The sequence below is a fragment of the Schistocerca cancellata genome, chromosome 4, assembly GCF_023864275.1.
Source record: "Schistocerca cancellata isolate TAMUIC-IGC-003103 chromosome 4, iqSchCanc2.1, whole genome shotgun sequence".
Classification (NCBI taxonomy): domain Eukaryota; kingdom Metazoa; phylum Arthropoda; class Insecta; order Orthoptera; family Acrididae; genus Schistocerca; species Schistocerca cancellata.
In genome coordinates, this window is record NC_064629.1 from 516,770,170 (window position 1) to 516,788,343 (window position 18,174).

General features: G+C 38.7%; 1 protein-coding gene across 1 annotated transcript in view; it reads right to left on the reverse strand.

The window, feature by feature from the left end:
* Positions 1-530: 530 nt before the first annotated feature.
* LOC126185150 (signal recognition particle 54 kDa protein) overlaps positions 531-18,174 on the reverse strand; it is a 57,972-nt gene continuing 40,328 nt past the window's right edge. Inside the window, exons 4-9 of the mRNA XM_049927995.1 lie at positions 12,790-12,940; positions 12,564-12,712; positions 12,214-12,475; positions 11,991-12,099; positions 11,604-11,870; positions 531-927 (exon numbers count right to left, since the gene is read on the reverse strand). Coding sequence (XP_049783952.1) covers positions 836-927; positions 11,604-11,870; positions 11,991-12,099; positions 12,214-12,475; positions 12,564-12,712; positions 12,790-12,940 — 1,030 coding nt within the window. The 3' untranslated portion in view covers positions 531-835. The remainder of the gene's footprint in view (positions 928-11,603; positions 11,871-11,990; positions 12,100-12,213; positions 12,476-12,563; positions 12,713-12,789; positions 12,941-18,174) is intronic.

Here is an 18,174-nt window from a genome sequence, read left to right on the forward strand (position 1 = left end):
TATTTTTTTGAAAGAGACTCCCACAGTGCCTTAGGATACTGAAGAAATTGTCTCCTTCCTGGGAACCAGTCAGGTGCCTGCCATAGTAACAACTCTGTGGTAAAAAAACCACAACAATTCTTCATGAACCAGATCTACTCACAGCATTTGTGGGTCTTGGTTACACACACACTGAAAAATATATTTAAGATGACCAGCTATCCTTGTTGTTATGACAAGTCATTACTGTGAAATGGGAACAAAGATGTCGAACATGAAATCTGAATGGAAAAAATTACAAGACAAGGCATCATTTTTACCTAAATCATGGAGGATTGTTTCAATCTCTCACTTTATACCCTTAAATTACAGTATGACTGTCAATTTCTTTTCACTTCATACATTGTGTGTCTCTTCAAAAGAAAGATATACTTAACTCATTTTGCCTGCCACACAAAATTTTAATCAGGTGAGTGGGGTACACTTCTCTTTACTGGATTTTAGTTAGTAGAAAAATTTGTATATGATACTTTTGAAAGTTTATCAACAACTTGTACATGCAGGCCCACTGAATTTATTTCTTGCTATTTTTACTCTCATTTTCTCAATTTACATTCAAATCATTTCAAACGTTAAATTTGAAAAGACATTCAATTTTGTAACAGGCATGCAAAGATGTCCAAATTCTAGATACCATTCTGCAAATTTCATAACTATTAAGATCGTAGATAGAATACTCTTCATTTCTTTTTTGCACTGAGTAATTATTTGGAAGTTATAAATAAACCAAACTGCAATTTTCATACTCGAATGTACAATAAATATGCAGTATGTGTCATCACTGTTAAACCTATTATCACTTATTTCCAAAACCCATTAGGTTTCCAAGACCTCCTGTTGCTCCTTGTTGCAACTGCCTCATCATATTCTGAAGTCCTGGCATTCCACCTAAAGCAGAAAGGAAAAAAAAAATAATGTAAATTACTACAGGGAAATGTTAAAAATTTAAACACATGCAAAATAATATGCTCATAAGAATGAAAATACCTGTAACTTATCTGAACCAGTTACAGTCTCAAGCTTTACATTCTTTTTCTTGCTGATCTTAGCTATTGAACTACTTGCATGAATGCTTTAAATAAGCACACCCACTGTCACCCAATTCCCTGGAATGAGGAACATCCTAGCCAAGATACTTCCAAACCTACCCAAAGTGGTGTTCCACTGCCTACCCAACCACCACAACATCCTAGTCCATCCCTATGCCATCCCACCCCCCATCTTCTGTCACACGGATCATACCCTTGTGGAAGACCCAGATGCAAGACGTGCCCAATCCACCCACCCATCATAGGCTTATTCTACCCCATCAGGGGCAAGGTCACCTGTGAAAGTAGCCATGTTATTTACCAGCTCTGCTGCAACCACTGCACAACATTTTACATTGATATGACAAACCACCAGCTGTCAACTAGAATGAATGGCCACTGCCAAACTGTTGCCAAAAACAAGGCGGTAGCTGGCCCACAGATGGTTCCCCACTCTCTCACAAGGCGCTTCCCACAAACCCCATCCCGCCTCTCTCCACCCCTCACCCCAGTACACTCACCATGGGCCAGGAAAGAGCTGGCAGTCAACTGAGCACAATTTAGGGAGAGACGTTTGTGCGTGTGTGTGTTTTCCCTACAAGCTTTGAAAAGGAAGTGCATTCCAAAAGCCAGCCAAGCTCTGTACCTTTTATTTGTGTACCTATCGACGATGCAGGGCTTCTGCCTTTCAGCGAGTTGTCTTCTTTATTCCTATATAATTCATAGTTATCACACTTGGGTTTAAAATCATTGCATGTTCTATAAAGAATACACTGGTGATGATATTTGCCTGAAGAGAAAATATATAGTAATGAGCAGATTTTTAAAAGCTAACAGTACAATCAATCTCTTTGACACTTTCTGAAACATATAAATAAATTTTACTCTCAGTACAGCGAAGACTGTGGCCTCTATATTTGTTCTTTAATATCTCAGTGGCATAAATAAATTCAGCCATTACATCATTATGAAGTAAATTTTCATATAACATTTTACACTGTTGGTGTATCTACAGTTTTCATCCAGTTCTACAAATATTCACAAGCTCAATACAATAGTATGTAACTTTCTCAACTTCAAATCTTGTTCTTCTGTGTAAGAAACTAATATTATTACATGGTTGTACTCATCATATACAGCAAGCTCCTGATCTTCAAGGTGAGGATTATCCATGCATAGTTTGACAAATTTTGAAATATAAAAAAATGAAGCCTGAAGTATTGTTATAATCAGAACCAATATTTTCACTTAGAACATAAATTTCTGGTGGTTCAGTAGATAAGGAATAAATGTGTGACTGGTTTAATAGCAATGTCTCTGAACCTGGATCTGAGCCGATATGTGACATGGATGTAGTGAACAAAGCTTGTTCGGTAACAGACGAGAGCAAACATGCAGCAATCTGGGAACCAATCAGCACATACATAGGAGTACAAAAATGTGTTAATCTGTCACTACAGTATGCCAAACAAATTTTGATTGACTGCACTGATGTTTTAACTCTCCAAAATATGAGAAGCTACCTTCGTTCTTCCTTCCTTCCTTCCTGTCTGGTGCCCTTTATCTGGCCAGTGCCATGTTGGGACTGGTATGATGCTTCTTCTGTTGTGTGGAGAACCAATCGTATCTGCATATACAGGTAGAAGCTGACCTCGGGGAAGATCGTGAGGCAATACTGACCCAACAAATTATCTAAGAAGATAAGTTAAGGAAAGTCAAACCTACATTTCTAGCATTTGTAGATTTAGAGAAAGCTTTTGACAATGTTGACCGGAATACTCTCTTTCAAATTCTGAAGGTGGCAGGGGTCAAATACAGGGAGTGAAAGGCTATTTACAATTTGTACAGAAACCAGAGGGCAGTTATAAGACTCGAGGGACATGAAAGGGAAGCAGTGGTAGGGAAGGGAGTGAGACAGGGTTGTAGCCTCTCCCCAATGTTATTCAATCTGTATATTGAGCAAGCAGTGAAGGAAACAAAAGAAAAATTCGGAGTAGGTATTAAAATCCATGGAGAAGAAATAAAAATTTTGAGGTTTGTCGATGACATTGTAATTCTGTCAGAGACAGCAAAGGACTTGGAAGAGCAGTTGAATGGAATGGACAATGTCTTGAAAGGAGGATATAAGATGAACATCAACAAAAGGAAAACAAGGATACTGGAATGTAGTCAAATTAAGTCGGGTGATGCTGAGGGAATTAGATTAGGAAATGAGACACTTAAAGTAGTAAAGGAGTTTTGCTATTTAGGGAGTAAAATAACTGATGATGGTCGAAGTAGAGAGGATATAAAATGTAGACTGGCAATGGCAAGGAAAGTGTTTCTGAAGAAGAGAAATTTGTTAACATAAAGTATAGATTTAAGTGTCAGGAAGCTGTTTCTGAAAGTATTTGTATGGGATGTAGCTATGTATGGAAGTGAAACATGGACAATCAATATTTTGACAAGAAGGGAATAGAAGCTTTCAAAATGTGGTGCTACAGAAGAATGCTGAAGATTAGATGAGTAGATCACATAACTAATGAGGAGGTATTGAATAGAATTGGGGAGAAGAGGAGTTTGTGACACAACTTGACTAGAAGGGATCAGTTGGTAGGACATGTTCTGAGGCATCAAGGGATCACCACTTTAGTATTGGAGGGCAGCATGGAGGGTAAAAATCATAGAGGGAGACCAAGAGATGAATACACTAAGCAGATTCAAAATGATGTAGGTTGCAGTGGGTACTGGGAGATGATGAAGCTTGCACAGGATAGAGTAGCATGGAGAGCTGCATCAAACCAGTCTCAGGACTGAAGACCACAACAACAACAACAACAACAACAACAACAACACTCCCAAAGGCATTTTAAAGCTTCTGCCAGCTACCTTTCTCCTCTTGGGGGTGGAATTTGTGTACTACTACTACTACTACTACTACTACTACTGTCTTTGTGTAGTGTAACCAACCCACTATTCACTGAAGAGAATGTGGAAAACTATCTAAACCAACATCCAGGCTGACCAGCACACCACCCCATATCATTAATCCATGAGTATTCGATCTGGGGCTGGCATTCCTCCCTGTGTCCCAGAAGCAGGCACTTTAGCAAATGAGAACGGAGAACTATTGTCAGGAAAAATGTGAATTGAAATAGAAAGTAACTGATGATTATTTTGCAAAATCGAATGGATGATACAAAGTATAGTGTGTTTTAAGTGTAACTTTATAAAATAGTTGTCAGCTTCTGGTGAGTAACCTGTAAGCTATGCAGTGGGCTTTCACATGTGACATGTGGCTTATTTCTTAGATACAGAAAATTGCCGTTCCCAGTAAAAAACATATTTATTTTGGACTATCCATGTTTTGTAGCATGAGTTTTGTATTAACCGGGACAATCCAGAGCTTGCTGCACATTTCTTCAAGTACTTATGAAAAAGACTTGCACAAAGAGACAGGTAACATTAATTTTCATTTTGTGATTTCATTAATACAAAGTATATCAGATATAATACATGCTATCGCATATTCTTTACTGAAGGTGTGTTATGTTTATGTTGTTACCAAGTCTTTAAATATAATATCCAATGACAGAATTCTATTATGTACACCTGACATACCACATTACAGGACTTTTCTGGAGACTAGAAATCTACTCTGTAGGAATCAGCATGGGTTTCGAAAAAGACGGTCATGTGAAACCCAGCTTGCACTATTCGTCCACGAGACTCAGAGGGCCATAGACACGGGTTCCCAGGTAGATGCCGTGTTTCTTGACTTCCGCAAGGCATTCGATACAGTTCCCCACAGTCGTTTAATGAACAAAGTAAGAGCATATGGACTATCAGACCAATTGTGTGATTGGATTGAGGAGTTCCTAGATAACAGGACGCAGCATGTCATTCTCAATGGAGAGAAGTCTTCCGAAGTAAGAGTGATTTCAGGTGTGCCGCAGGGGAGTGTCATAGGACCGTTGCTATTCACAATATACATAAATGACCTGGTGGATGACATCGGAAGTTCACTGAGGCTTTTTGCAGATGATGCTGTGGTGTATCGAGTGGTTGTAACAATGGAAAATTGTACTGAAATGCAGGAGGATCTGCAGTGAATTGACGCATGGTGCAGGGAATGGCAATTGAATCTCAATGTAGACAAGTGTAATGTGCTGCGAATACACAGTAAGATAGATCCTTTATCATTTAGCTACAAAATAGCAGGTCAGCAACTGGAAGCAGTTAATACCATAAATTATCTGGGAGTACGCATTAGGAGTGATTTAAAATGGAATGATCATATAATGTTGATCGTCGGTAAAGCAGATGCCAGACTGAGATTCATTGGAAGAATCCTAAGGAAATGCAATCCAAAAACAAAGGAAGTAGGTTACAGTACGCTTGTTCGCCCACTGCTTGAATACTGCTCAGCAGTGTGGGATCCGTACCAGATAGGATTGATAGAAGATATAGAGAAGATCCAACGGAGAGCAGCGCGCTTCGTTACATGATCATTTAGTAATCACGAAAGCATTACGGAGATGATAGATAAACTCCAGTGGAAGACTCTGCAGGAGAGACGCTCAGAAGCTCGGTACGGGCTTTTGTCAAAGTTTCGAGAACATACCTCCACCGAAGAGTCAAGCAGTATATTGCTCCCTCCTACGTATATCTTGCGAAGAGACCATGAGGATAAAATCAGAGAGATTAGAGCCCACACAGAGGCATACTGACAATCCTTCTTTCCACGAACAATACGAGACTGGAATAGAAGGGAGAACCGATAGAGGTACTCAAGGTACCCTCCGCCACACACCGTCAGGTGGTTTGTGGAGTATGGATGTAGATGTAGATGTAGAAGCCTTATCGAAGTGCAAATCATTTCCTGTTTTGTGTTGGCAAAATTTTTAACCATGATCTCAGAGAATCTAGATTTTTTTAAATAACATTTCTTTAGTATGTCTGCCTATTGTCGACACAGAATCACAATGAAGTGTCTGGTATATGTTGCGACTGGTTGCCAGGCTTACACAGTTTACTGTGTCCTGCGGGAGGTCTCTCATAAAACTCATAGTCTGCCACTTATGTCCAAAACCAACTGATCACTAAGAGTTAAGTTTGATCATTGATTCAAATGTGCTATGGCTCATTTGTCATCTTGTTCATCTGAAAAGCTGATTGCAGCACAATGTTCCTCGGTTTACACAACAGCTCCGGGTCTGCAGAGAGATATTAGTTCATGTTTGCTTGGTTTGTAATCAGGTACACAAAAATCTGACTACATTATTGGAGCCAAAATTGGGCCTATACAAACCCTGCAAACCAAATTTTGAGAAGCTTCTAAAAAGTTAAACATGTGTTAAGAGATACTCCATTAAAATTATAGTAAACTCGGGGCAGTTCACTTATTTATTGTGATAGGAGACACACAGGATATGCTTGCTGATCATTTTCAATGGGGAATTATAAAACTTTTTTGACAAAATTAACCACAATTTACATCTTGTAAGGTGAGAATTATTATGAAATGAATGATGGAAAATGTGTAAGTTCCCAGTTTTCACCAGCTATGAGAAATTTCATGCAGAACTCTTGACATGGTGCTCTGAACTTTGTTCCACTTCATTCTACTTTTGTTTACTATTCTGATGGTGAAAACGGGTTTCGTCTCACAATAAGGATGCACCAGAGCACATTTTGTTGATATAAACAACAAAAAACATAATGCAGTAGAGCCCAGCTTTTCAAGGAACTTTTTTTGTGTGATATGCAGGGTGTTACAAAAAGGTATGGCCAAACTTTCAGGAAACATCCCTCACACACAAACAAAGAAAATATGTTATGTGGACATGTGTCCGGAAACACTTAATTTCCATGTTAGAGCTCATTTTAGTTTCATTAGTATCTACTGTACTTCTTCAATTCACCGCCAGTTGGCCCAATTAAAGGAAGGTAATGTTGACTTCGGTGCTTGTGTTGACATGCAACTCATTGCTCTACAGTACTAGCACCAAGCACATCAGTACGTAGCATCAACAGGTTAGTGTTCATCACGAACGTGGTTTTGCAGTCAGTGCAATGTTTACAAATGCGGAGTTGGCAGATGCCCATTTGATGTATGGATTAGCACGGGGCAATAGCCGTGCGCGTTACGTTTGTATGGAGACAGATTTCCTGAACGAAGGTGTCCCAACAGGAAGACGTTCGAAGCAACTGATCGGTGTCTTAGGGAGCACGGAACATTCCAGCCTATGACTCGCGACTGGGGAAGACCTAGAACGACGAGGACACCTGCAATGGACGAGACAATTCTTTGTGCAGTTGACGATAAACCTAATGTCAGCGTCAGAGAAGTTGCTGCTGTACAAGGTAACGTTGACCACGTCACTGTATGGAGAGAACCAGTTGTTTCCGTACCATGTACAGAGTGTGCAGGCACTATCAGCAGCTGGTTGGCCTCCACGGGTACACTTCTGCGAATGGTTCATCCAACAATGTGTCAATCCTCATTTCAGTGCAAATGTTCTCTTTACAGATGAGGCTTCATTCCAACGTGTTCAAATTGTAAATTTCACAATCAACATGTGTGGGCTGACGAGAATCCGAATGCAATTGTGCAATCACGTCATCAACACAGATTTTCTGTGAACGTTTGGGAAGGCATTGTTGGTGATGTCTTGATTGGGGCCCATGTTCTTCCACCTACGCTCAATGGAGCACGTTATCATGATTTCATATGGGATACTCTACCTGTGCTGCTAGAACATGTGCCTTTACAAGTACAACACAACATGTGGTTCATGGACCATGGAGCTCCTGCACATTTCATTCGAAGTGTTCGTACACTTCTCAACAACAGATTCAGTGACCAATAGATTGGTAGAGGCGGACCAATTCCATGTCCTCCACGCTCTCCTGACCTCAACCCTCTTGACTTTCATTTATGGGGGCATTTGAAAGCTCTTGTCTACGCAACCCCGGTACCAAATGTAGAGACTCTTCGTGCTCGTATTGTGGACGGCTTTGATACAATACGCCATTCTCCAGGGCTTCATCAGGGCATCAGGGATTCCATGCGACGGAGGGTGGATGCATGTATCCTCACTAGCGGAGGACATTTTGAACATTTCCTGTAACAAAGTGTTTGAAGTCGCGCTGGTACGTTCTGTTGCTGCGTGTTTCCATTCCATGATTAATGTGATTTGAGAGAAGTAATAAAATGAGCTCTAACATGGAAAGTAAGCTTTTTCGGACACATGTGCACCTAACATCTTTTCTTTCTTTGTGTGTGAGGAATGTATCCTGAAAGTTTAGCCGTACCTTTTTGTAACACCCTGTATGTACATAATAGGCATCAAAGTCCTAGCCAGGGACTCATTTACTATCTAATAAAGGTTATCTGAATTTTGTACTGTTTTTAGCAGTTGACAGGGAAGTGGCAGTTGACAGGGAAGTGGCAGTTGACAGGGAAGCTGAAATGTTTGACTAAATTTCATTAAACATAATTGGTGTTTCTGGAAAGCCTGCAGCTCTGTCATTCATTCATTATTTATATGATGAAATACTACACCAGTTATGTACTTTTTCCTGCTCAACATGATTTGTCTACAACTTACTCTCGCGGTTGAGTGCAAATATGTACTAAAGTATTTTGGTTGATTGTATGTGTGTTGTTCTGCCTCTCTTGCACTGTAATGATGTTTATAAGGTTACAAAGTATACTATGCCTCCTCCATTATGCAGAAAACTGCATGCACACACACACACACACACACACACACACACACACTATTTGTTTGTGAAAAATCCCAGAAAACACTTACATAAATATTTGCACTTGACAATGAGAATAACTTCTTGAAACATGCAATGCTAAGCATGAAAAAATATGTAACTGGTGCAGTGTTTCATTACTCAAGCCAGAAACATTTGAGCAACAGGAAGAGAGCAATGGTGTCAACTAGCACTACAAATTGCCGAACAACAAAACATATCCAATGAGTGTTCACACAAAAGTGTCATAATGATCATGAAGCTGTGCAAGCACAGAAAAAACAATTTGAAAACAATTATGATCATTCATGATACCTTTATTTGAAAGAACTTTTACTCCCACAGTCATCATGCCAAAGTGTAGTGGGAGGAGACTAAGCATGGATTGTTCCGAATTTTACTGATTTACATCTGCTGAGCAGAGCACCCTGGTTTCAAGAAATTTAACTACGTAATGTTTGTAAATACTACTTGAAGGCCAACAACATTTCCACTGGATTATCTGCTATCAGCAGCACAAGCACTACCAGTGCATGTTGATACATTTTGCAACACAGAGATCATGCTGCTGGTTTAAAATGTTTATAACTGTGTTGTACCATTTGAATCAACTTAATGTCATATTTGTGCTATACTGCATCTATTTAGTCTTGATGAACATCTATTCTGATAGCATACAAGGGTCTCCTAGCAAGCACTGACATGCATGCATGGTTCGGAATAAAGATTTTCTGACAACAAGCTTTTGGAAGCTCAAGCCTAAGGACTGCTGGTAGCAGATCACCACAGAACAATGCAATTAAAAATTTCCCACAGAGAAATGATTGGGAGAGCTGTATGATAAATCTGTGCAGAGGCTCATTGCCTGGAGTCTCATTAGGGGGCAGGTAAATGGAACATATTATCACTGTACTTGGTACATGTACACCTGCAGGAACTGCTCGTATGTTTCTATTTGAGTGAAATGTGAAGTTTGTAAAGCCAGTCACACTACATTCAGCTCTCCCTCCACTGAGATGGCCCTTTCACAAGAGGCTAAGAACTTTTAGCAAAGAAACATTAGTAGTTTAAGAATTAATCTTTTAGAGACAAGGCAATACAAGTCTCACTTGTGCCATGAGCCTCAATTCCTCCACATGAATTATTAATAGTATGGGAGCAACTTTATTGGTGAAGTATTTTTGTGCTCCTCTTTTCTCTCAACATATTTGGAGATATGTGTTACAGTTACAGGGAAATAAAATGACTCCCTGTGTCCCTCAGAAGGAATTCCATGTCTTCCACAAATGTGTTCTTGTCACACAAAAATAGCATCTAACACTCTGATACTTTTGGAGATAGTCTTTAAGCGTTTTAGCTTTTGACCTGAAGTTTAGTCTTTGTGACATTGGAATTTTTTGTGTACTATTTGCTACCTCATTTGGTGATTTGTTTACACCCTAAATATTCAAGCAAGTGAAATGAAGCTGAGATGTGGGGAAACTATCCTATAGCTTGCCTGACTGAATTGCCTCAACAGCCATCCACCCCATAAACACAAAGTACACTTGAGATTGACAGGGCTCTATAATGGTTTGCATTGTCCCCACAGTTCCACTTTTGTGCCCTGCAGTGGTTGGTGAAGCATGGCCACTTTCCTAGAAGCTCTGCATTCACTGTCTTGGAAGAGTTTAAATCCTCTGCTGTCATAAAACTTACTTCCATCTTTCTCCAAGCACTATTAGATTTTTCTTGATGTTCAGCTATTTGACATCTTTGAACTCCTGTTCATGTTGAGCTTGGCAACAAAGAACCATATTTTCCTTTTGATGTTCACAGCAAGTGTATGAATAATACATCCATATAGCCAAGTGCATCATATGACCCTTACCATGACACCAGGGAGCACACTGCCCCCATCAAATCTGCCTAGCTGACTAATGAGGGGGAGGGGGAGGGGGGGGTTGGTGTTCCGGTTAGCCTGGATATGATTTTTAGGCAGTTTCCCCACTTCTTTCTATACATACAACAGGCTGTTTCCCATGTCCCACCTCAGTTACACAATGCACAACCACTTCAAAAACTGTCACATGGCATATGCGCACACTTGAAGGGTACACAGATTCCTGTCCTGGAAGAGCAGGGTGGGGGGTGGGGGTAGGAGGGGCTGGCAGTAAGTTTCAAAATGCCTTTGGGAGTGATAATCCCATGGTAATAATACAAATATGGCTGGTTCTCCGCAAAATTGGAGAGGCAACATATCATTCTTAACCATGCATCAGGTGGATACAGGGCAACAGAAAGAAAGTAAAGGCTTAAGTGGACAAATAAACAGGACTGTTTGAGCTTCACATGGTCAATGATTTACTCCCATGACCTGTATATGCGGCAATGACTTGAGAAACAGTTGCTATTGCCACACACATACAACTATGATCTTTACTATGTGTATAAACTATCCATTTGTCTTTGTGTGTCTTATAAGCACTTTGCAGTGATTATTTACAAACTGTTTCAAAAAATACAGTAAGCATCATCATCATCACACAGAACACAAAATAATAAAATGTAACTGTTGTCAAAAGCAGAACTTCAGATACACTACAAGAATAAATGTTTTTTGTTGATGATGAAGTGATGATATTATATTGAACAATTTCTGTTTGTGAATTAACTAATGTAGTGAAAGCCTAATTTTTAACAATATTCTACATGTGCACTTCACTACAACAACTGTTCAACATATACCACCAAGAAGAAAAGAGAAGAGTCAGTTAAACATAAATATGTATGAATGAAAATAAATACCCATGTGTTGAAGAACCCTAGGATCCATCATCTTCGCCATCTGTTGATTAAGCTTCGTCATCTGGGCTTGATTTACATTCTTTGCCATATCACCACCTTTGAATAATCCTTTTATTCCACCCATCTTCTTTACAACTGCAGCAAATTTTGTGTACTGTGAGATAAGTTCTTTAACTTCCCTTTCAGTCACTCCTGAACCTTGTGCAACCCTCACTATTCTTGAGGATTGTTTTGTAAATAGTTTTGCACCATCGCGGCTGTCTAATTCTGAAATAAAATTAAACCACATGGAAAATGAGCAGACATAGAGAATTATTAATTAGGGTGAAGGCAATTTTTATTTCAGATAAACGGTTTCTATAGAAATAAAATAAAATTATTTCATACCACCATCATTCATGCTGTCCATAATTGTCATGAGCCTCTTCAATCTGGCCATTGAATCCTGTTCACTACCTTTCGATAAGAAATCTGTACTAAACCCAGGTATCATACCCTAAAACAAGATGAAATGACGACCAATAAATACTGACTGTGGGAAACACAGGACTCACTGATTATCAGCTCTGTACTATTTGAAAATTTTATATACTATTAGAAAGCAACTCACCATTATTTGTGAAAAAGGACCCATTTTCATAATATTCTGAAACTGCTCGTACATATCACGTAATGTGAACTGCCCATGTTTTATCTTTTCTATTAATTCCTCATTGTCATCAAGTTTCAGCTCATTTACTTTGTCAATTAAACCTTCTATATCGCCCATCCCTAAAAGCTTACTAATGAACGGTTTTGTTTTAAATGGTTCAAAGTCATCAATATGTTCTCCTGTTCCAATGAAAATAATAGGACTTTGTGTAGCTGCAACACTAAAACAGAAAAAGGAAAGCCTCTGAAAATTTATCACAATTTGAGACGGTAGTGACAACAATTCTACAAAATAAAAGTAACACTTACGCACTGAGAGCACCTCCACCTTTAGCATGTCCATCAAGCTTTGTTATTATAACTGAACCAACATCAACCTTCTCCTTGAATGCACGAGCCTGTGCTTCACAGGCTTGACCTATTGTTGCATCCATGACGAATATGATATTATCTGGTTTCTGATGAGAATAAAAAATATGTTGAGTTTAGTTAAATAAAATAATTAACAAACAACAAGTTTCAGAATATTACTTACAATTGCATTTGAAACTTGCAACATTTCTTCAAAAAGTGATTCTTCTTGTTTATGTCGTCCACTTGTATCAACAATTATTATCTCAAAGCCTTCTTTCTTGAACATTTCTACACCATCTTGTGCTATAACTACAGGATCTACTTCAGTGTAGCTGCATCAAAGAAACAAAGATAAATGATTAACTTAATAGGAAATGTGAGATGACGACTCACTGAAATAGAAGTTCAACAAATTTTAGACACTTGCACACATTGAAGAAAAGCAAACAAAGAATACCTGTGGAGTACTGCAAGCAAGTAAAAGAATGTCTATCATAAACATTATAGCAAAAAAGAAAAGTCCACAATACAGTATCTACACCAACCACTTACTCCTAATTGCTGTGACAGTAAAGTTAAGTAGGTGATACTGAAAAAATGTTGAAAAATCTGAACATTAGATTCCTACCCAAGCACATATTTATTAAAATTAAAATTATTTATTCAGTGGGATATCATAGGAAAGGGTACAACAATGCTAAGACATCAGAAGACATGAAATGACAGAAAAGGGCATGCTGCAAAATACACTTTTTGAACTTTGCAGGACTTACAATACACGAACAACAAGGCTGAGATAAAACTGGCCCAGAAAATATTTAAAATCCTGCTATGAAATAAGTTATACTAGTCAATCAACAGGAGAACTACTACTTATGGAAGCGAATGGAAATGACTACAATTGTTATGAAATGCAGAAAATACTTTTTGGACCTTTTTAATTTTAGACACCTGTACAAATAGTGTAAGGCATGTACATGATGCTAAATGGCTTTAGAGACATTCCAGTTACAAATCCCTTTGATATGGCACACTGTTCATTGTGTTAGTTAACCTTCTTCTAACCCAAATAGTTCCAAAATATATCGTTTTCAAATTCTGTTATGCAGTTGACCAAATAATGAATAATTATTGTGTGAATCACTCAGTAGTTGTTATAAAACAACTGTTAATATTAATGAGATTCCAGTTACAATGAGCATGATTGAAGCCAGATGAGAAAATTCCAATTTTTCTATTAATGAAATTGATTATATGAAAAATTGGATTACGTTTGGATTGTCATTTTCTGCCATCTTTTACTTGCCCTGGACTATCAGCAAGCGCCCCCCTCCCCCTCCCCAACTCTCCCACTAAAAAAGTGTAACATTATTTAAACAACTAGAGAATCAAAAGTAACTATTTCCATTACAATACTCACATCTTCAAAAAATATGATGATAATAAAAAAACGGATATAAGCACACCAGATAAAAAAATTGTCACCACCAGGAGACACCTTGCTAACACATTTTATCACCACCTCTAGACTTGATAACGGCCTGAATTTGGAAAGGAAGAGAGTCCATAATTTTCTTCAGGTACGCTACATCTAGCTGATGTGACCCATTGATAATTAAATCCTGTGGAGGCACCAAACTGCAAATAATGTATTGGCTGTCTTATGGAATTAAGATCGGGTGATTTAGTACGGTATTCGATATTTGATAGGGTGACCGAGTGTTTGTCAAACATGGAATGTATGCACACACCTGTGTGAACAGGGCTGTTGTCATCCCTGAAGATGGGAGTGTTGTTAACATATTCACCATGAAAATACTACAGAAAAGCAACACCTGGTCACCAAGAATGTTGAAATAAACATGCTATGTTCCCGGTAACCTGAATGAGTGATCCAAGGTCACAGTGTGAAAAACACCCTCAAAATCTCACAGAATCACTTTTGGCCTGAATTAGATGCTCCACACACTCACTGAGCTGTCAATGTACTCGATACCTTGCATCACTTGAAAGGACACAAAATTGTTACTCATCAGATCACACTACATGCTTCCAATCACGTACTGCCCAGTTTCTGTGTTGTTTGGTTCAATGAAGTTAACATGAGCAATGATCTTTTGCGAGGTACCCCGACTCCAAATGACCACTACATGTAGTTCACTCCTCATTGTTTGCTTGGAAACTGGTTGAGACTGACCTGCATGAATTGACAGCAGCAGTTCCTGTCAGGTTTGATACTGATTTGTCACTGACATGGTGTGACGCTCACCTCTAGTTCCTGTCAATTACTATCTTTTTACAACCACTGTTCTTTCTTACATTATGTTAGATGGCTGCTAGTGGCACACCATTCTTATAGACAAAAAAAGTAATGTAGCTTTGTTCACAGTGTGATCATGGGTGCATCCCAACATGATAGTGCCCTCCTGACATTCTGTCATGTCTCCACATTGCACATCATACTGAACTGCTTCCATACAACTAATTGCGAGGTACACATCACTTCACTGCCATGACATATGTCACCAGATGGCTTTATAGCAATGCAATATTTTAAAATATTTATTGCTCTTCATTCTTTTCAGAGGTTTAGTCATTTCATCTGGTGTGTTTTGGTTGCTACTCTTTACGTCTAATCTCAGTCCTGTATCTTTATATCAGGGGCAATCAGGTCTTCAGAGTTCTAAAAATTGAACATAAAAAAATTATTTCTCCTGCCTGGATCCTTTGTTCTTGTTTTACTGTTAAGAAGTAACACTCTGTTCTTTAAAGATTATAGGGACTGCCACAGTTTTATAAAATTTCATCACCAACTCAACACTGGCACTGTCATTTGAACTTGTTTTAGTTGTGCCACATAAAGATATAGAATGCTTTTATTTTGAAGTTAATATCTCTGAACTGTCTAAATGTTAATTATATACAAGGTTATCCCAGCAGATCAAATATTCCATCATCTTTTGGTCACACATCTGGGATATTATTAATTCTTTTTCTGATATTTCAACTGACAACCTTTCAGCTGTTCTGAAGGTGAGTCACTTGCAAGACTTTTAAATCACTTTACGCAATACTGTGCAGTAATCATGCATATGTCAGAGGTAACATTGTTGGTAACAAGAGCATCAGTCATAGCCAAAATTTTATGCATCTAAGGGTAATATAAAACAAGTGCAGACTCAGCAAATACACAGTTCTTACGAAGTATATGGTTGATTATTACACATGGCATGTGATGGGATGCTACACAATGAAGACTTACAGCAATATTTCTTTTGAAAGTGCAGATGTGAAATGATGTGAAATGACATGAAATGAGTTTCTGCAATTTTCTGAGCTGGAAATCCTCATCTCAGTTGAGTAGGTTGTCTGCTGATTGTATTTAAACAACTTCCTTGACCACTTGATCCCAGCAGGATGAGGCTGTTGCCAGTATCTTAACTTTCTCATAATCCATGGAGTGAGCAGTGGAAATACAGTGTTAAGCCACTGCTGACTTATTGGTCTGTAGAAGATGGGTGTATTTCAGGTGCTCACTGAAATTTCTTGTGAGTGAGGTAAAAGGTACATAGGACAAAATACATGCAATGTAAAAGTGTGTTACATTGAACACCAGTGACAGATCCGTCTTCTACAGCTAATGAATCTGCAGTGGCTGAACAATGTAATTTGATTGGCCATTCCATGGATTATGGGTAAGTAAAGAGACTGGCCCCAGTCACATCCTACTGGGATTCAGTGGTTAAGGAAGCTGTGGAAATATAATTAACAGACAACCTGCTCAACTGAGGTGAAGGCTTCCAGCTAGACAATTTCATCTCTGTGCTTCAAAAGGAAATATTGTTCCAAGTCTTTACTGCCTGGCATACTAAAATACACCATTCACAATAATCAACCAAATACTTTGTAAGCAGCATGGATTTGCTGGCTCTGCAGTTGCTTAGTTTTACTCTTCAGATGTGTAAAGTTTCATCTAGGACTTATGCTCCTGTTACTAACAGTGTTATCTCTGACACATGCATGATTACTCCACAGTATTGTTAACTTAAAAACCTTGTAAAAGACTCACCTTGAAATTATAGCTGACAGTGTCATCTGACGTATTGGAACAAGAATTTATAATATACTGGACACATGCCCGAAAGATAATGGAATATGCAGGATATTTCAGAAATACTTTAGCAAACTTTGGGGACAGGTTCCTTACAGCAAAACATGAAAAAAACATAATATACCAAATATTAAAACATCACTCATTTTTCAAGTTAATGAAATCTGACTTTCAATGGCTTTCTAGGAACAACCCAAAAACTGCACTTATCTCTGAACCCCTTTGATTCCTAGTATCCTAGATGGGGCTGTGTTGCCAGGGAGACTTGTTTACATTTGTCATTCATTTGTCTTCAATGTGTTTACTGTGCACATGTACTATAGGTAGTGAGTTAACTGTAAGTTCTCCATTCAAACACGACAGAATGTTCATTTCATGGGCAGGTAGACATATTTATGTGCAGCCACACAAATGGTAATGGACATCAGGCTGCAAGGCTGTATTGTATGGCGTTTCCAGACCAAAGACAGCAGAGTCATCCAACCCTTGATGCTGCGTATCATTGTGTTGCTGAGACAGGAACAGTTGCACCATCTTCAAGTTGAGCATGGAGGATATTTCATGAGCAACTTATGTATCCATATCATCAACACAGTGTGCAGGGCCTTCCACCTGCCAATCGCCCACCATGGAGACCTTTTGCTGATGGTTTGTTGCATGAACTGCCAGCCCGTTACTTATCTCTTCAGTTTTGTTTACAAACAAGGCAACATTTGGAAAAGATGGAAAAACATTTTCCATACCCAACACATATTGTCCAACACCAATCCTCATGCTACAGTACAGGCTAGACATCAGCATCAGTTTACGATTAATATGTGGGCTGGAATTATAGGTGACTGAGAGGATCATACATTCTCCCATCATGTCCTATAAGTGCTGCCTATAGGAACTTTGCTCAGAACATCCTCCAAGACTTACTAGAAGATGTTCCCCTGCACACAAGAACAAACATGTGATTTATGCATGATGGAGTTCCAGCACATTTCAGTCTCATTGTTTGAGATGCACTGGCTAGTGTCTACCATGACATATGGATACGTAGAGGATGACCAGTACCAGGACCCACATGTTCTGTCTACGCAATAGATCACCGGGATGCAGAAACTCCTCACTGATGCATCAAGGAAGCCTGCAATACCATTCAAAACAATCAGAGAATATTTGAAATGGTGCAACAGTCCATGATTTGATGAGTGCATGCATGTTTACAAGCAAGAGGAGGACATTTTGAGCATTTATTATGAGTTTATATGCTTATGCGCTCCTACCACCTATAATTTTAACTTTCTTTAATAACTTGAAAACAAAGTATTTTCAGACATATGTTTATAGCTTTTTTCCTTGTTTTGGTGTAAGCAACCTCTCCCCAGATATTGTAAAAGTATTTTTGAAACACACTGTACACAATGTATTTAAAAACCTTGCCTTTTCAACATATTGGACTCATATCAA